Source organism: Centruroides vittatus, unplaced genomic scaffold, assembly GCF_030686945.1.
Source record: "Centruroides vittatus isolate TY-2023 unplaced genomic scaffold, ASM3068694v2 contig_879, whole genome shotgun sequence".
Lineage (NCBI taxonomy): Eukaryota > Metazoa > Arthropoda > Arachnida > Scorpiones > Buthidae > Centruroides > Centruroides vittatus.
This window is the reverse complement of record NW_027122571.1, coordinates 1,945,264-1,966,877: the sequence shown is the minus strand read 5'-3', so window position 1 is coordinate 1,966,877 and position 21,614 is coordinate 1,945,264. Positions and strand designations below refer to the sequence as shown.

Sequence of the window (21,614 nt, the reverse complement as noted above, 5' to 3'; positions counted from 1 at the left end):
TACGAAATCGGAGTGTCTTTAAGTTGAATCTTTCGCCGCTGACTGAACCAACAGAAGTGTTATCATCTTATCGATCGCCATATTTAGCTTTTTTTTCTTTTTTTTTTCTTGTGAAAATGCATTAAAGTCGGCGCCAAATCATCCAAAGGAGGCTACGAATAAAGTCTTATGGCAAACACGTGATACTCAAACTTACCTGTCCGGATTAAAACGTGACGAGTTTAGTTACGAATCGATCAAGGTAATCATTTGACTTGGAAACTTAAGCCATCAGTTTACTTACGAATGGCAAGTACAATATCATTCCTATCACGCAATTTATCAGAGATCAGTCACAAGATAAAAACTGAAGAGCTCATAATAATTTAAATATTTCTTTAACAGCCACGTGACCGGGCGAATAAAGATAAATATGTTAGTCTCGTGGCTTGCGTGTTCGAGTAACAGTCGAACGATGCCGGTCATCGATCACATTATATTCAAAATTAAAGCTAGCCGAATTAGACGAGTGACAGTCACGTGACGTGGCCAGCTTCCGCTTTCTCTTCCTCTTTGCTTAAACAAATCCTTTCTTTGTCGAACGTGACTGGAAATGTAAAAGCTCCCCCTTTCTGTTGACACTTCTTCTCTTTTGTCTTCATCTGTGTCACCTGATTGATGCCCCTTATCTTTGACACAACTATTAGCTTCTAAACATCGCCTTTTCTTCCTTTTGCAGCAAAACTCGCTAAAGCTTTCTCTTCCCAAAACAACGACGTCTCTAAACGTGGACCTTTCGCTGGCAACGATTTTTCCCATCCGACCACGTGACTAATCGTGCCAATGCATAAAAACAAATCACGTGATAATTATGGAATATCGTCACGCAACCAAACAGTTGTTAATCATGAGGTAATAAATACCGCAATCCACGTGACTAATTATTTATCACGAAATAATTAGGAATTGTGCTTATTGAAACAAGTAGTTAAATGTAAGAGAAATTGATATGTAATTTACAACTAACGTAATGAATGGTATTATAATTAAGTAGTATTTGTTTCGAAATTAATGAAACTCAATTAAAATTACACAGAATGTTGCTTCATTATTTAGAAAAATGAGCGAAAAAAATCACAATCAAACCTATATTTAAATAAATTTATATATTATATATAAAAGGAAACAATTCGATCAATTATGTAAGTCAATTTTTAAAAAATGAATAAAAGTAATCACGTGCAGTGACGTCGAGAAAAAAGGAAGCTGGGGATTATCCTAGACATGGAGAAAATTTAGGGCCTGGTAGTAGTTCCGGTCTCTATAAATTAATGCTACTTATACTAAAAAGAAAATAAAATATTTAAGGCTGCTATTTCTTAATAAAGAAACATTCTCTACGCATTTCATTCGTTTAAAGAAGGAAGAAAGGGGCCTGCTCTACCCCCGGGCCCCATACCAAGCTTTCGATGGTTCTGATAATGTAATGTGCAATAACAATGTCTTTAGTGTTACGTCTCTACTAAAATATTTCAAGAAGAAAATTCGCAGAAAAACACATATCACTTCTTACTTTTATATCAACGAAAATGCCTTAGGAACAATGTAACGTTAACAAAAAAAAAAAAAAAAAACTTAATCTCTTTATCAAAATAATAGATTTTAATACCATTATTTTAATCTGAATCACTTAATAATATCTTTTAGCTTAAATTATTCCTGAGATAATAATATTTTAAAATTAAAGTTTAAAATAAGAAACCCCAATGGACGTTTAATATCCTAAAAAATGAATAAGGGGGGGGTTAAAAATTGTTACAACAAAACCACGTGACCCTGGATGACCGCTGCAGAAACAAAGATAAGCCAAAAAATAATCTTGAAATATCGTAACTACTTCAAAAAATTCCATTTTATCTCTACCACGTGTCATTTAAAGATTAAAGAATAATTCGAATACTTCTACAGTAACAAAATATTTAAACTTGGATTGACTAAATGACAATTTACAGCTGAAACCACCAGAAAAAAAAACATTGGTCGATTAGCGAGATAACGTCCAATTTATGAGAATTACTTAAGCATCATACATACACTAAGCGCTTTATTTATTTTAAATGGTGAATTTTTAGTAACTTGATTACATTTTAAGAATTTATCGAATTAAATTCGACTTTCTATCAACATATTTTAAGTATTAAAGCTTAAATAATGCTTTGCCGCCTCGGAAAAAAAGTGTGTGTTTTATCCTAAAATTTGCGCCTTTTCGACTCAAATTTTAATGAAAATTTACGAGAAAATAATCTTATAAAAACTTCACAACAAATGATATTTTAATCATGTGATTAATAAGTTATTAGCCAAGCTGATGAATTAATATATAAAAGTAAATTAACGATTTTGAATATTTATAAATATTTGCATCACGAATTTTCGCATACAAATTAATCGATTACGTGAGAAATTCTATGCAAAATGCTTATTAAATCTTCAAAAATTTATAAAGATATAAAACGAATAAGCTTGAATGTAATTAAGAATTGCTTTAGATAAGTTTTGAGCTAAACGTTAAATATCTTCATCATGCAAATTCTCATGAAAATTAATTTAATATGTCTTATTTAGCATTAAAATATTCAATATATATATATAATTTAAAGTTTCTTACGTGATAATTTATTGATTTTTTCCTATTAAATCGAAGCTACACTTTCAAATGTTTTTATATATAAGAAACATTGAATTTCAGTTTAAACAAGTTGCAGAAAAATTTCAAAAATTTAAGATTTGCATGCAGATTTTGATATTAGTTTAGAATACTTTTTTAAAAGTAAATAAAAAAATAAATAATTTAAAAGTTTTCGTGTATTTTTCTTTAAAGAAACGCCTAAAATCTGATTTTATTTGATTAAAATCTTTTAAAAATTGAAAGAATTTTTAAGGAGAAAATGATCTTTTACAGGAAGAAAAAAACACGTTTAGAAACTTACAGTTGTATCACGATTTGAATTATTTTATACTCAATTTTAAAGCAGTAAGAAGAGAATATAATGATGATAAATATTGTTAAATTAAGGTTGATGAATATTATCCAGATGCGGAAAAGCATCCTTTTGCTGATGACATATGGAAACTGTTTATCAGTAGATGGAGATTTCGAGATTACTCTGAATAATTATTAAAAATTGATATAAAAAAAAATAAATTAAATAACTTAAAACTTTTGCATGCTATCTCCCTTCAAGATAACCTAAAATTTGATTAAAATGCTTTGAAAATTGAAAGAACTTGCAAGGAGAAAATTACATTTTAAACGATTAAAAAAAAATAATAATAATAAATAAATTTGTTTAGAAAGGTAAATTAAGTTTAAACAATTGTCACGATGTAAAGATTTATCTGGTTTAAAATTGCAAATATTGTAAGAAGGATTCGAATATAAAGATGATAAATATTGTTAAAGTGGTGTTGATGAATATTCGTCAGATGCGGAACACGAGGAAAGGCATCCTTTTCCTGATGACATATAGAAACTATTTATCAGTGCATCATTTCTCGCAGGATGCATGTTGAGACTTTCAAAATATCTTCGGGCTATTTTTTAGTCGGATCAAAAGATGATGGAAGATGGAAATAAATATCGCAAGTGAGAGACACATGTTTCTCTTTAGATAAACATGAATTAGACATTTTTTTTTGTTTCACGCTTCATTAAATTTCGCATTTTACATTACATTTTTTTTCTTCTCTCTCTCTCTCTCCCTCTTTTTAAACTCGGTCAATGGAAATCACGTTTCTTTTTGTTTCAGTAATTGCATCTTATTTTGTTTCAAATCGATTCATTTTTTATATTTTTGTTGATTTTTCTACTTAGTTTAAGCGTATAATATTATTTTAATTTAATAAGTAAAGAGTAATTATTTTTTTTCTTGAATTTTTGAAAATTTTACCTGATGTTTTCTTGAATTTTCAAATGTTTTCACAGATTTATCACTTTGTAATGGAAATTTTAAGGTGTTTATTGTATAATTTTGGAGTAAATTTGTAGTTTTTGTAAACAATTTATTCGTTTTAAATGCATTTTTTTATATGGAATTTCAGTTGAACGTTTTCAATTTTATAAACTTCACTGCTTTAGTAGTTGTATAACATTTTTTTTTTTTAATATATATATAAAATCTGATAGAAACATAAATAACATTTTGAGTTTTTGACGTGTTATATTCAACCTTTCTATTTATGTTTTTAATTTAAAACAAACTTATTTCATTTTTCTTACGTATTGACAGATAGACGGACAATTCTCTACAAAGAATAATTTATGTAAAGTTAAAACAATTTACGATTTGAACAACAAAATGCGAGTATGTGCAAAATTTAAATTAACATGTAAAAATATTTTACAGTTTTAAAGTTAAAAGAAATTAAGAAAGGAAAGTTTAAACAAACAAAATTACATTAAATTTTAAATATATATATATATTTTTTAATTTACTTAATTTTTAAAACAGATATTTAAGTGATTTTACACGCAAGACACTTAATACTACACATAAGGCATTGAGAATAATTAAATCTTAACAATTCTCAGTAAAACGAAGGTGCACCCATCTATAAAGAGTTTGGTAAACCATAAAAGTTTTTATTGATTTAGCAGACTTTAAGAAAAGAAGAGAAAAAAAAGTTTTTATTCGTAGATACGGGAAGCAAATCCCGATAGAGGAATGGGAAAACAATCTTTTAGAAAATAAAACAAATCTGTTGTTATTTATCGGATCGGACCGATATCTGACTGATAGCAGGCCAAGCAAGAAAAACCAAAGAATGTCCAGTTTCTAGTCGGAAGAACGAATACCGCATACCGAAAGAAATCAAATTTTCTCCACTCTAGTCTCCAAATCCGAAAGAATCAGTTCTCAGAGAAAAAGATTTAAATATATCCAGCTACTGTCAAATCGATTAGGTTCTTTTCCACTAGCACCTCAAATTTCATTTCCTAGCAAATCGCCTTGTTTTGTGCCTGATCTCCGATATATTTACTGCACTCTCTGTCCCCGATCGTAGCGCCTTTTGGGTGAAGTGGAAGCTGCACTAACTACGGCGTGACAACTTAAATCCGGAAAACGTTACTCCCCGTGCTCCTCTTCTTCACCATTTCTCAAAATTGACTTCCGTAAACATATTAATTGCCGAATTCCTTCCAAATTTACAGCTTATTTTAACAATATAATTTGATATAATTTTCCCACTTTTCGTAATATTTAAATTTCTCTCTTATTAAAGGTGATAAATTGAGTTTATTAAGTAAAATTCCTGTTTATCTTCCCACTCGTGCTTTAGTACAGTGAGAAATTTTCTATCAATTTAACTAATTCTAAAACGTGCGTAAGAGCGTGTTAGTTACGGATCCTTAAACAGATTTTAACAAGTGGAAACATAATATATCTACATAAATCTTGATTCAAGTGAACAAAACGCATTCTATCATAAACTATTAAATTATTTGTTTCTATATTAATTCTAATTAAAAAGAATAATACAGATTTTTCTGATATTCAACAACCTTATTACAGCAACCTTCGTGCGAGTCTCTTTACACTCAAATTTTAACTGATTTGAGAAGTTTAAGAGCAAAATATACATTATTTTTACAAATTTTCTAATAAATAAGAGATTTATAATTGAGTTTCTGGGTAAATTTTATATATTTTTCAATATATTTTGCTCTCTCTCTCTCTTTCTCTCCTTGTATTAAGTGAAATGTTACGAATTGATCTGAATATAATTTGGTTATGAATTAAAGTAATTCTTTAAGAATATGTTGCCCTAAAGTCGTTTTAAAGGATCAGATTTATTCCAGATTTATAAATAAAAACCTTTAATACATGTTTAGAAGGAAAAGAGGTAAAGAGTAAAAAAATAAAAAAAAAACAAACCATTCATCCCTTCTCCGCATCTAAATCCATTTCTCTTATATAAAATGCTGAATTTTATTAATAAAGAATAAGTAAAGTGCACATCTGCTTTTCTAAACGATACAAAAATTCAATTTTTAGTAGTAAAGGATCGAAATCATGTGAATATGTAATTCAACGCCATAAAAATTGGTAAAATTCTCCTAATGTGATCGAATCAAGCTTCACTTCCAGCAATTTCGTTACGCGTGTAAAAGCCTTTAGATCTGAATTTGGCTAATCTTCTACACAAATTTATATACTCTTTAACACTATAACCAACAGTTTTATTCTCTCGTGATGGGATTTTCCTATCTGCGCTTCTTTAATCCCTTTATTTTTAAAGAATAAAACTTCATAAAGAGGGAAAGAAAACCTACAAAATGCGAACAGTTCTTTTTTTTTTTATTCAAGGAGTAACGAAGTTAAATAAAAGTCTTTCAATCTCAATATCAATAACAGAATTTCTATTGATAAAAAAACCAATCAGAAACTTTTAATGAATAGAAAAAAATGTCAAGTTGAAAATCAATGAATAATTTAATTTTAAACAGTCTGAAAAATGCATTTTATTACAAAATTTCTAAACATTCCTTATATATTATTTCCTTTTCTTTCTGTACAAATTGTTTCTTTTTTTCTTTTGGAGGAATTTTATCTTTAATATTAATGCATATAACGTCTCATTTTGCCTTTTTACCTTCGCGATCACGTGTATATTACCTGCTGACCTACATTGATCTCGACCTTCTCTTCCCTTTTAATCCTGGAAATATCAGCTTGGAATGGCTGACCATAAACATCCTGTCAAAAGGTGTGGCCATTATCCACTCAGTTAGTTTTTCACTTCTTTTTCGATGACCGTAGTCAAAGGCTTATTGGTTCTCGTGTCTTTTCATCTCTCTGGAATCAGAAATGCACTCTGGGGCTAAGAAAAACGTGTCTTTGGTTTTGACAGAATGCCATCTGGAGAGTAAAGTTGTTTCGAATGTTTTTGCTACTTTTAGAATGTAATGGTTTTCTTATAGAAAAGGCATCTTTTATAATTGATCTATTTTTATTCCTCTTTTTTCCAGTCCTCCTTCATCTTAGGAGAATTTTAAGAAAAATCGATAATCGCTCTGCAAATGATAATTAAGGTGTGAGACATCTCTTAAACAACGAATATGTACAAATGCATTTTTGAATATATTATCATATATCTTTTTTTACTTCTGTGCAAGGGCAATATTCAGTTTAGAATCATTTCTCCTTCATATTTTTATCATGTAATAAATAATACAAAAGGTTAAATTTAAAAGAAAAGAAATGACAAAAAAATACGCAAGGTAACAAATTATTTTTTAAAATTTAGATGAAAAATGTTCTTTCTATAAAAATAAATTTATGATTATGTGATAGATGAAAGAAAGCAAAAAGCATAACGAACTATAACAATTATCGATTTTTCTAATTAATTATTTAAAGATATTTATTTTGTCATTTAAATAACTTTCTAAATGTCATTTCCTCATACGTTGACTAAAGTCCAAAAACTGAAGCTTGAAGGAGCAATTATAGCCCAAGGATTTATCCAAAATTAATTAGATTAATTCCCTTTCGAAACTTTCACTTTACCTTCGTAAATCGTCGAAAATTTCAGATTAAATAAAACTGTTTAATTATATAATTAAAGAGAAATATATATATATTACTTAAATTAATTTACAGTTTTCTCATTCTACTCCAATAAAAATTTCTAAAAATAATTATTTCTCCTTCCTACTCAACAATATCGATTTTTAGTTTTGTAAATTAGATAAAAACTAAACAAATATAAAAGCCTTTTAAAATTGAAAAAAAGTAAAGTATTTATTATGCAAATATTCCTTTTTAAAGCAGGTTTATACCTTCATCACGAGTTTCGACCTTAAAATATACCTTGATCGATTAAAATTGATCGATTCTGTAAGAAAAAGGCGGATTTACAAAAAGTTAAAAAATCAAACTCCTTCGAAAGCGAATGAAAACATTTAATTAAACCTATTTATTTTAAAACCATAGATTGAAAGATTTAAAATAAAAATGAATTTTGTAAATATAATAAATTTCTTTTAATCCATTTTACGTAGACATCAAGAGAGAGAATTTTTTTTACCAACGTAAATCACTCAATTTAGTTAAATACGTCATCATTTTTATATAATAAAGTCAGAATAATAAATAGTTATCATTAATTTTATTCCTAAAGAAGCATTTTTACGCAATAAAACTGAATTTTAATAACTCCATCCTGAAAACCTTCCTTTCCTGTATGGATATCGCGCTCAGAGGGAAAGCCGAACTCTCCTTTCAAACCAAACATTAAATATTCCAATGAGAAAATAACCATCTGGTTTCAAAGTTATTATTTTATTTATAACTAGTCGATTCTAAGTGAATTCTTTATAAACATCAAAATAATACCGAAAAAAAAGGAAAAAAATATTAGTCAGAATACAAGTTTCTTTGCTTTGATCGAGTCTACACGCAGGGGCAGATAATTAGCATAAACGTTTTCGTGACTTATTCGGGATTATACAAGCAGAATTAGTATCGAAAAACACAATTCGCATAACATCACATCGAACACCTCTCGAGACTCGGAATTGGAAAAGGGATGACGTGCTACACGCGACAAAGCTACTGTCGCCTCTTATTGTCGTAGTCACGTCAGAGACACGAACAGCTGTATAAAGTGACGTTCTCTGTACAACTGCGAAGAGGTTGAATCTTTCATTAGATGACTATGCGAAGGACGTGAGCGCTTAATACTTGCATTTCGCCTCTCCGAACTTACAACATAGAGATGATCACGTGGGGGTAACTACTCACATCATATACAAGCGACCAGAAAGCATTTTTCCGCGAACCGATCTTAAATTATCTTTGACTTTATACGCAAGTGTTCTTAATTTGAGTGAAGTATTAAAAAGTTTTAAGCATTTCGATTTTTCTTACTTTTTAATTCAATTTACATGCGAAATAAAAGATTTTAACTCGTCAGATTATCATATATCATCATCTAAACTATTTTCGCTTGTTTAATCGCAATTTTTATGATCATTTAAGCAAGTAAATTTTAAGAGTTTTTAAATATTTTATAAATATATCTGAATATTAAATAAATAATTAACGTAAAATTAATTTGACGCCACAGTATTTAAAGAAATATATAAACTAGTACAAAAAAAATCGAATATATTTTTAATATATCATTTTAGTAGAAATTATAAGGCTTGATTTACAATTTTACAAATGATTTATTCGGGATTGGCTCAACTCGCATAAACTTCATCTTCAAAAATACAATAAAAATCTCATTCCGACAAGAGATAACATCCGATTAAGCACAGTATATCCCAAGCGATATCTCTTCACTTATACCTTTCCAGATCAAGTTCACGACTTGTCAACGTCCTCTACACTCATTCCGCTTCGAAAGATAACAACTTACTTAACACGGAGAGCGTATAAAGTGGAGAATAGAAGCATCGCATCCCTAAGGGTGCACAGAAGCCGAGATTTGCCATCAAATCTTGCTGCTTGTTAAAGACTAGATTTCTAGGAATATTTCCAGCAATAAATTTCCGCTTTAAAGTCATGCCGTCTCCACAAAGTGTAATTTTAATGTCTTCCTCATAAGAAGCAAAAGTGCCTGGATGAATGCCAGGCGAAACACCACCTGTGTCAAGCTACGTTACAACGTCAGATGTGTAATGAAAGCCAGAACTAGTTAGGTGAAGCAACGTAGACAGTGGCCAGCTCACCGGCGATAAACATCCCATTTTCTACCTGAACAATACCGAAAATCTGGTGAGATATTGAACGACGGAAACAATGCAACCGTCCTTGTATCGGTGAAATAGTTACCTTCTCCTTCTCCTCCCTCGTGTAAACATTTTATCTTCACAGGAAGAAAATACTTTCGGAAATTTAACGTTTCGAGTTCTGTTTAAAGTTTGGATGACTTCAAAGAAGTAAAATATCTTTTAACATTTCCAAAAAACTCCAATTGTTCTAAATACCAATTCAGAAACTAAAGATGTTTCAGCTTTCTTCCACCCCTTTTTTCGATTAATAAAAAGCAAACAGTTCTGTTCTAAATATAAAATCACACACACATTTATATATGAATCCTCTATTCTATCTTAAATATCCAGGAAATTTTCTTTTAAATTCGAGAAAATAAAACTTTAAAATTAAAAAAATAATAATAATAATTTTCGATTTCATTTAATAAGTAAGCTTAAAGTCCATTACTGAAGATAATATAATAAATTGAAAATAAATGTATTTTAAATAAACCATTCGTTGATGTATGGACTAGCAATACTTGAAAAAAAAATTCCGAGTTAGCAAATCATTTAATGAAATCGCTTTTGGTAAAGTAAATATTAATATTTTTTTTATTGAAATATTTTTTTAAAAACTAAATTTACTACTTTTAAAACATTAAGAGAGAAGAGAGAAAAAGGAGGATACGTGGTGTAGCAATTAAGTAATTTCAATAAAAGTCTATAAAATGAACAAACATAAAATTTAACTAAGTTTAATAAATAATAAATTATTAAATAATTTCTACGTATTAAAAATTAAACGATTTTAACATGTTTATTAAAGTAAAACATATAAATAATTTATACGCATCTTTTATAATTGACAAATCCCAAACTTTGTTAATTCCCCATCGTCACAAGAATTGAAAATTACTTTCTAACTACTTTAAGTGCTTAACTGATGTAATTAAGATGATCGGGTTCTTATATTACTTCGAAATTTCTTAATATTAAATATTAATATTATCCTGTATAATTACTTTTCTTAAGTGGGCAAAATTTCAAAATTTATGTATTGTGTCGCTTCTACTCTTGTCTTACTTTTTCTTTTGGACCGTATCTAAAATTTTAACTCTTGCTTCAGTAATTCTTAATGAAAAGAATGAAATTAAATATATTCTGTATTATTGTTTTCTATATAATTCGTCAAGCATTTAATTTTTGATTATTAATTTAGTCTTTTTCCTCTTAAGTAATCATTTTTTTTTGTGAAAGATAAGAATTTTCTAAAAATGTTTAATCTACATAGAGGAATTTAACTGGTAAGTTTACTGAAAAAAAGAACAATTAATTACAGATAATTTTTCTGCTTCCTCCTTATACAATTATAAAGATTTATATCTTTCTATTGCGCTCTATACAGAGTAAAACCTAATTTAAAAATTTAATCTAATGGAATTTACGTTTAATATGGCTTCTTATACTATATGTACTGTACAGTAGATCGTACAAGAAGACCATATTAAATTAAATTCTATACGTACTGTAAGCTGTATGTTTTATATGTACTAATGTACTAAAGCATATTATACAAAGTATAAGTCTTCTTCTACTGTTTAATTATTACCATGTATACAGGAGACATTCTAATTTGGCTATATTGTTTTATATAAAGTATAAATATATATATTATAAACTTAGTCTTAGACTAAGATATGAAATATTTCTGTATGGGGCTATTCTATGCACATTTTAGCAACAAGTAAAATAATCTCTAAAGATGAACAGCAGACACTCTAAAACGTTTCATACTACTGTATTTATCATTTATTAGTAAATAAAATTTGAATTTATTTTAAATTATATTTTCTATTCATGAATTATAATAATTTTTAAAATTAATTATCTTTTTAACTAATTTAATATAGAGCCGAACAGGAACATTTAAATAAAAGCAAAAAATGTTTGCAAAACTTGCAATTAATTTTATAACAGTTCGAGAATATAAGTTTCTTATTATCATTTTTAATGAATGAAATGCCCGTAGAATTGACTTTAATACGTTTACTACTTTTAACACGATATTAAGTGCTCTTTTTTTCTTAAGAAAGATCAAATATATTGTAGAAAAGCAATCAGATGTATTGCGAAGAAGTAAAAGCTCATTGCTTATAATCGAGTTGTGTTCGTTATCTAATTCAGATAGGAACTATCTTTTATCTGAATAACCTTTTATTACTATTGTCGACAGATATTAATGGCTGAAGTTGCTGATTGTGTCATTACAAATGTCCCACCTCATATTTTATTCAATCAAAGCAAACCTATGAAAGAGAAAAGACAAACCATTTAGGAACCGTGCCCATTTACCTCTCTCGAACCCATTAACCTTGCAAAGAGATTAGTAAAGGCATCAGTCACGGGTCCATCAATAATCAACCCCATTTAGTATATTTGTAAGAGACGAATGTTTAAAATTAAGCTCCAAATATTGACTCTAGAGTGCTTCCGAATAAAATTTTTAAGCGTTTTATAAAGATAGAAAAGACCAAATGAAGATGAAAGATCTTAGGAAGTGGAGAAGAGTTCGCAGACTTTATTTTCTCTTTTGAAAATTGATTGGTTAATTTTTAACCCGGTAGAAGTTCTCTAATCTAGACTAACAGCCTGATAGTGAAGTGAGAAATGACTCTAGTTGTAGATAACGCTCAATCTCTATAGGAACCATACCGCTGCACCATACGTGCATCATCCTCCTTTTTACCTTAATTAAATATCGTACCCTTCTTTTTTAAACTCCATTTTACCTTTCAGAAAAAAAACTGAATTAAAATTGACACGTGTCTTGTTTAACGAGAAAAAATAAAAACGAATTTTTCAATTGAATAAAAAGATATCGTAGTAATAGTAGTACAGTACCTATAGAAATACGAGAAATTTTATTAAATTGCTTCTTAAAATGTGCAATAATTTTCCATGCACATTCTAAAATTGAAAGGAATTCCGGTCCATTGATTTAAAGCTCTTTTTCAATCGGTAGAAGATATGATAAAAAAAAAAAATTTAAAAATTCCTGGTCCTACCAGACTTAAACAGTTGCGGAAATTTTGAATGTAGAACGACTGTCGCTTTATCCTTCGGAGCACAATAGATAGATAGATAGAAAGAGGCAACAATCACATTCTCTTTCCTTTTCCTCGAGCCTTCACTTGTCAATATTCTCCGTCAGCACAATGTCAGTAATTCCTTATAATCTCCTCAGCAACTCGAAAGTTTCTGCTCCTTTCCAATCTTAACAACTCTTGTTTTGACATTCAAATACTTTCCGAATTACTTTCCGATCCCGCGTCTTTTCTACAATTAAAATTTCCCTTTTATCTTTGAAAAAAGGAAAAAACTTTCTTTTTTTTTAATTCAAGCCACAAAGTGTTCCCCTAAGAATTTCGATTTTTGGAAACAGAATCTTTACCTTCCCTTTTCAATTTTAATAAGTAAAAAAAATATATATATTTATTTATTTTCGGGCATATATTTTACAAAACTGAGATATTTCTCTGTGTCTTTTTATAAGTTTCCAATATAAAGATCTCTGGAAGGAGAGCAAGTTACGAATGCATAAGTGAAAAGAAATTATTCATATTGAACAATCCCGTCACTTCAACACAAATTCGATAGCCAAATATCTGAATAATTGATAAAATTTAGATCTCCTATGTGTTTTTGATATTAAATATTTGTATTTATGTTTTTCTTTTTGATTATTTCGTTGCACTTAATTTTAAGAGCAGGAACTCGAAATAACAGAGAAAACATAAGATGCTATTGTATGAATTATAAATCATCTTTCTGTCACCAGAGGTCAGCTAGTTGGTAAGAGGATAATTAAATTTCCACCACCAGAGGCGCTAAGGTACTAGCAGTTTTTAATAAAGTGAAGCGGGAGGAGGTAAATTATGCAGGAATGGCTAAAGGTGCAGATGTAATGCGAATTGAGCGAAGAGATTGGAAATTAAAAATAAGGAAAATTAAATTGATCAGAAAGTCAAAACTTCTCGCTCTAAATTGGAATATGAGCAAGAGATGTGATGCTTATGCAGTTTTTCCCCTCTTATTTTCGCGAGTGTGACAGTAAAAATATGATTTAATTTTAAATTAATGAAGATAGTTTGGATGAGTTCCTAAACTACAATCTATACTCTAATTTTCTTCCAGTTGCAGTGTTCTAATGACTATAAATGCTGTCTACTTCACTAGAATTTATCCTCATTATTATATTTTCTTAACTTAAATAATATTAATTTTGCTCAAAAAAAAAGAAAAAAATTATATTTTTAATGGCTAATTTTATTTATTAAATTTAAACTTTAAAAAATTCTAAAATAAGATTAAAGCTTTTGAAGTATATAATAGATAATCAGAATAATTTATTAAATTATTCTTTATCTGATTCAGAAGGAATCATTATATCCCAATTATTCACTAATTCGTAATAAATATTTATCTCGTCCTAATCTAAATGCAAGCAAAAGTTCGTGTAGTTAATATAAACACTAATTATCTTGGATCTAACAATCAATTAGGTACAAATAACCAAATTTCAAGTGAAATTATATATAATATTGATAAAATTTCTTAAGATAGCTAAATGTATTTAAGTTATATTGCCATTAAGTCGATATATAATTGAAATTATTAAAATAATGTCTCACCAGCGAAACTTTCAGAATTGAAAAAAAGAAATTCTTTCCAGTCAAAATTCGTAAAATATTGAGTGAAACGGATTTTTCAAGAGGGTCAAAGGTAGGACAGTCTACAATCTATAGTATAAAAAAGAAGAGCAGATAGAAGTAAGGTTATTAAAGTAATTCGCTAGACTAGCCAAGTCTCGATTCTCCGTTATAAATTACACTATAGCACTATAGAAGGATGAGGATTGACAGCAGTTCCCTCACCTGCCATAGTTGCTATGGTAACAAGGGTGGGCCAGTTCACTCAATGCAAAAGGGTGTGTACATGTAGAACAGCTTGGGTGCGGTGGATAGAAGTAATAACTCCTACATAAGACGAAACTTGTTTCACCTCCAAACCGGGCAATTAGTTTATTTTTAATTAATTTAATGCCGTATTAGTGAAAAACATGTAAGAACTTTAAGTGGTTTTAATAATTTATCATCTTCTTTGCGCCAGAGAAAACTCCAAGTTAGAATTTTTTAATTACCCCCCTTTTTTTCCTCCATACTAAATCCAATTTTCTATAATTGAAAATATATGGTACATAGATGTTTAGTTACATATATATATAACATACACATATACATATATAGAAGAGAAGGATATCTACATTTGGATTAAGTAGAATTAATAATTATCCTGTAACAATTCGTAATTTAATTAAAAATCAATTAAAGCGATCTTGTGATTTACACGCAGTATGTAGACAATTTATCTCTTGTTAATATTAATAATGTAATGTGGTTTCTACTTATTAATTTTTAACTAAAGTTGATAAGTTAATTTAAAGATTGTTAAAGATTGAAATAGAATTTATTTTCTCACTTATATATAATTATTCTTTAAAGTTTCGTTCGAAGCTTTTTGTTTCTTTAAGTAAAATTTATTTGTAGAATTTGTCTAGTTTTGTAGATAAAAATGATGTTTTCTTAATGAAAAGAGTTTCTAAAGTTACCTATTTATCTTCCAGAAATTTCATAATGGCAATAAATATCGCAAAAAAAAATAATTCGTATCACATTTTATGAAATTAAATTAGTTTGCTCGCTCCTGATGCGACTATATAGAAGCATAAAGACGTTTTTAGGTAGCCTCTTCTATGACACAGAAGTATAGAGCTACAGTTAACTTTAATATAAATTAAAGATTTATATTAAAAAATGAAAATTAACTTTTAGATTCAAGACTTAACTGTAAATTATAAGAATTCTCTCTTTTTGCTTACGTTTAAACGGATAAAAAAACTAAATTTTGTCGCTGAAATTTCCGATTTAACTGGTTCTCAAGTCATCGTATAATCAATTTTAATTTCGTTAAGTTCTAAATCAATGTATCAATAAGTTTAAATTACATTGAAATTATCGCTTTAAATTTAAATGATTTTAATAATTGATTAAACATTACATAACCATCAGTAGTTACAGAAAACTTAATATTTTTTACAGATAATAAATAGTTTTAGAAAGTTTGAAATAATGAGAATTATAAATAATGATAATAAAGATTTTAATTGTGATGAAGAAGGAGGAAGAAGATTCGAAGGAGAAAAATATTTCATATGGAAATGACATTGAAAGGTTTAAAAAATAAAAAGGGTTTTGTTTAACTGAAAACTGCTTGTTTTAACCGATAACATCGAACTGAACGGCTGTAACAAGTCTATTTGTTGAACCACACCTTCCGGGTTCAATCCTCCTTCGGATGATGATAGCATCAAACTGGCCTCGAGCCATTTCATTTCCTAGTATTTCGACAGTAGATTTCATGCACATCGGTAAGGTTAGACAGATACACTTCTTTTTATCGATTATCAATAGCAGTAAGACTAATAAATGGATTCTCGTTTGCATAGGAGAGATTCCATCTGGTAAAAGGAACTAAACTAAACATCAATTAATTCTAATCCCATTATTTAAATGAAATATCTTTAATGAAGTTCGTTATAAGACTTTCAGAAATACCAGTAATCGCATTATTTTTCGGATTGAGATAAATCCTCTACTTCTTAAAAGTTGGGTTATGTGTCGAGCGTTATTGGTTTAATGAGTATTTAATGGGTTTCCTGATGGAAAGGTTAGGTTTTCAGGAATTTGGAAAGGGATTGACACCTTCTGCGATGATGCGAGCTTGGTTATAACTAATGAAAAGAGACCAATTTACAGAAGATTGGAATGATTCCAAAGGAATATTGATATTGGCGATGCACAGGAAATATTTGCATCGATCTTAAAAGGTAAATTCACAGTTTTAATTTTTTTAAATAATCTTTTTGTAAAAGTATATAAATCTATTCAATACATTTTATAATAAATATTAATATTGATTAAATTTTTATAAAAGGAAATTCAAATCTTAAAGTAAAATTCTTCAGTATTCATCTACATATTATACGCGTATTACAAATACATAATATTTTCGTTAGGATTATACGTAGATTATGGTTTCAAATATGTATTTACATTATATACATCTTCAAAAATCTAATTTAAAGAAGAAAAAAATAATTTATAAATGGAATCAGAGCAAAAAAACAGACAAAGTTATTTTGAATTTGAGAAATAGTTGAATAAAAATAAGAATTTAAAAAAGAGAGAGAAAAAAAAGCTGAATTGAATTTCAGCTTGGTATAAAGGAAAGTGAATTTTATAATGATCTTCGAGATATTATATCTTCACTTGAAATGTTAAAAATCAAATAGATATAACGAGATATTTATGTATTGAGAATTCAATACAACTTTCCAGAATTTGAGAAGTTGTACTGAAAATCTTAAATTAAAAAAAAAATAAAAAAGTATGTCTTATCAATTCCAAATGATTGCCTTTCTAGAAAAAAGTTTTATTAAGTATTCACTCAATTGGATTGGTAGACAGTCAAATTTAATAGAGAGTGAAATTATACTTTTTTATTTTGAATTTAACATCAACTGTCGTATTGATGCCAGCACCTGAAGCATCTTCATAAATCATCATCCGTCATAGATTCATTTAAAAATGTTATTCCTAAATAATGAGTTATAAAAGACTAATATGAATGAAAAATCGATAACCACTTAGAAATTAAGAAATGTCTAATACTTGTTATAAACGTTTTTATTGTTGTTTCTTATGGTTATACCGTAATAACAATGTAATACTTTGACAATAAAATGTATCGGTATCAGTATCAGTAATGGATATACAATGACTTTACTAATCAAAAATAGATTGTATCTGATTTTAATCAGTTGTACAAAAGAGGAAAGATATTCTTGTTTGACCGTTTGTTCATTTTTAAGAAAAACTTTTCTTCTGATGAAATCGTCTCTTTAACTTGATGTTTTTCCATTTCGTAATAGCAAAAAGATCATTAGAACAGAACCGTCAACGACACCAGATGGTGACAAGTAAGAAGTGGTTCTAGTCCTTCCTTTTGCCACTTACTGTTTAATAGAAGGTTTAAGATGTCATCCAAATACCAAAAGCATCAAATCGCCACTCATTTTTTACGCGTTTAGTTTTTCTTACATCGATAAAGAACAATTTTAAAATGGACTCTGGGGTTTCCCAGTTTCGATACGACAGAGTTTTCGGACGTTTTCGTGCAAATCGAAGACGTTTACAGTGATTTGAAATTGATAAAGTATTATTTTCGTTCAAAAACATATCTAAGTATTATAGAAATTGAATGAAATAGTGCTTATGGAAAGGAAGATAAATTTAACTGGAAAAAAAAGAATCCCGTAATAAAGAGAGCTATGAATGAATGACAAAAAAATCCGGTAAAGTTTCATGATATAGAATAAGAAGACGATATAAAGGAAAGAACTAAAACTAAGATGTTGAAGAAAAGGAAGATAAGGTGTTCAAGAGGAAAAAAAATATTGAAAGAAACTTATCAAAAACAACGGGTAGAAAAACATCCAAAGGGAAAAATGTTGTAGCAGTTATATCAAGAAACAATATTTAGCGCTTGTGTATAATTAATTAAGTTAAATAAACCTTAAGAGTGTGTAGGAAAGTTTGTGTGTGTAAATGCTATATCTGTATAAAAAGTGAAATTTGAATAAAATTCGTATAGTTGTGCAAAAAGCATTTTTATTTCTAGTTTCAGCTCCATCCAACAAGTCTTACTGAACAATTGTCGATCTCCCTGCTGCAATAGATGAAGATAATAACTTCCAGATACAGATTGTCGTTTCCTATTAAAGACGATAGATTCGGTAAATCTCTATAATTCCATTCAGTCAAGCAGAAATTCTTTTCTGATCTTTTACCATACCATGACGTCACTGTTTTACTTTCTTCCAATTGGTCATTCGTCATAGGAAATAAAGCGCCCTCCACCTTAGCCCAGGTAGTCGATAGAATCCGCTTGGGAATTTTAGCATGTGGACGTCAAGAAGTTCAAATGATTGATCCAGAGAAATGGAACATGCTATTCTGCTTGAACGACTCTTGAAAATGTAATTTCATTGCGGATTTGAATTTTTACCATTATTTATTTATGGTCAATGCAACTTTCGACCTCCTTTGTCTTTCAATTTTTGAACTTTTTATTGTTTTCTTCATAAGGATCTTTTTACCTTCTTAGCTTAAACTTTTCTCTCTCAACTTTCTGTTTTTCTTATTTATTTATTTATTACATTTTCTGCCAGGCTATCACAAATTCTTACATTTCAGCCTTTTCTTTATAAACGATAATGTCTGACTTGCATAAAAATAAAAATATTTAGAAAAATAAGTTATTTCTGAACTTTCTGTTCCTATTTTCAATATTTTTTGATTTTAAATTTAAGTAATCTCTTCGTTTCCCTTCCCTCTCATCTTCCCTTTCTTATCTTAAACTTTTAGCTTTTCTCAAGGCCCATTACCTTTTCCAATTCCTCTTCCTACCTTTCCATTCATCTAAATTCCTTTTTATATTTCTATCCCATTCAGATAAGATCATCAAGAATCCCAAAAACTAATTTGGCCCTTCTCTAATCTAACAATTTGCCAAAATGAACGGATTTCCTAATTGGAGCTGAACCACTCTTCTTCCTTAAATGTTATTTTTAAAAATCATTAACATTGGAAGTATTAAAGTTAACAACAATTTACGACTTCCCGCTTAATAATTTCTTGCTAAACCGAATATTTTAAAAGACATTTTTTATTTTTATTTTTTTCTTTATTTTAAGCACCTGTCGCATTCACAAAAGAATTAAGCTAAAGTAAATTGCTGAACATTGGAAAATGAAAGACCTTGATTATCTTTTTCCCCATACTTAGAATTTGTCAACGCACAATATCGCCTTTTTCGTGTTCAACGTAATTTTTAAAGCAAATAAATTTGTTAATGCAAATACTAATCTTCATCTCTTCAGAAAAAAAAAGAGAAAAAGCGTAGAGATGCATCAACCTCTCTTTATATGCAAATTTCAGTTCACCTTCCACATGTTCATGCTGAAAAAGTCTTTTAATGTACACTCCATTTCATACGTTTTAAATTTATCATAATAAACTACTACTGAATATACATCGATCATATTTAAACCTTAAAGCTTTTAATATCTCTATATTTAAATTTGACAAAGTAAATCATGCATGTTAGAGTTGAACTAAGGAGAAACGTGCTTTTATGGTATACATTCTGTAGGCCTATAACAATAAAAAAATAAATAAATATGATTTAGTTTTTACCTGTCCCATAATAGAAGAGATATTTTTTAAAGATATATCCGTTACATTGTTAACTTTCCCAATATAAAGTAAGTAAAACATGTTTATATGGTAGAATTTGATAACCCGAGGCTAATAATATATTTTTTTTTCATACATTGGCCGTAATTCTAAGAGCTTATCTCTTATAAAAATGGCATTAAATAAAGCTAAATTTACTAGAAATTGGTAAGTTTATTCTAAAGTAATTAAGCACAAATCCAAAATTTTTTTTATTACACACACATACACACACACACTAATGAAACTCTCCATTCTTATAAAATTCAGCTTTAAAAAATTTTTTCTTGAGAATTTTTTTTATGGAGAACCGTCTGAAAGAAGGATTTATTTTAGCAGAAAAGAGTATCTCCAACAAAAGCTGATTGAAACAATGCAGCCTTTCGATCTTTCCTAGCGATTTGATATGTCAAGTCAAGCTTATTTAGTCTCAGCTAAAGAAGTGCAACAAATAAAGGATGAGCCATTCTGCGTATCTTATCTGATTAAAATAAGAAAAGTTTTTCGGGTGAGGAACACTTTGGAATTGGTCATCGATGCGAATCAATGACAACGTCAATATAATCGCGTCTTCAGAGAAACTGGATTAGACATGATAATAGGATCACAAGCTGGATTAAGTCACGGTAATTAGACCTAATTGTAGTGTAGTCAGCATCAATCGGCTCTGTGACTTCCTGCAGTTAACGAACGACTCCTGCACTTTTACTTTGAATCGTCTCAAGATAGTGTGCCTTTTCGCTCTTCGTTTCAATAACGTGTCATCGGCGCAAAAATACTAAAATAAGATCTAATTACCGTCTACGTTTACTTAATGAGTGTGTTGTAGCACTTAGATAAAGAGATGTCGTCAAATAATTGTACGTTGCGGCCGAGTGATGAAAAATATTTCATAAGCATCAAAAACGGTAGAGATAATTAATCGGTAAGTATTGCACTCGACGTTACTTCATAAAAAATGCTTGTAAATTACTTTATTGTGACTTAAGTTTGATTTTTTTTAAATCCCCTAATAATTCGATACTGTGTCTCAAATGATACGCGATTATATAGTTGCATGAGAAATATCAATTTTTTCACGAAAACTGGAGAAGTGGTGTAGATTTAACTCACCTTCGATGAACAGTTGTAAAAACATAAGCAAAGTAATCATACTTGGACCCTTAGTCCGTACCAAAGCGTGCGTCATCACCACACAATCACCACTGACTTCACTTCTACACTGATCAAGGCGTCCGGACCATGTGGGACACCAACACCACCTGGTGGTCGAACTCGGCGTCACGCTACCTTCTCCTCACTACGCAAGCGCATTGGCCACCCGATATCCAAGGTAAAATGATAATGAAGTTCGAAAAAGAATCGTCACTTCCGCCTACGTTCTCTTTCACCAAATTCTAAACGTATCGAAGTAATCGCATAATGCTTTAAACTCGGAAGCTGAAAGAAAC

At 29.1% G+C, this 21,614-nt stretch overlaps 1 protein-coding gene across 1 annotated transcript in view; it reads right to left on the bottom strand.

The window, feature by feature from the left end:
- Positions 1-21,378, bottom strand: part of LOC136983250 (uncharacterized) — an 81,127-nt gene extending 59,749 nt beyond the window's left edge. Inside the window, exon 1 of the mRNA XM_067279947.1 lies at positions 21,277-21,378. Coding sequence (XP_067136048.1) covers positions 21,277-21,352 — 76 coding nt within the window. The 5' untranslated portion in view covers positions 21,353-21,378. The remainder of the gene's footprint in view (positions 1-21,276) is intronic.
- Positions 21,379-21,614: the final 236 nt, after the last annotated feature.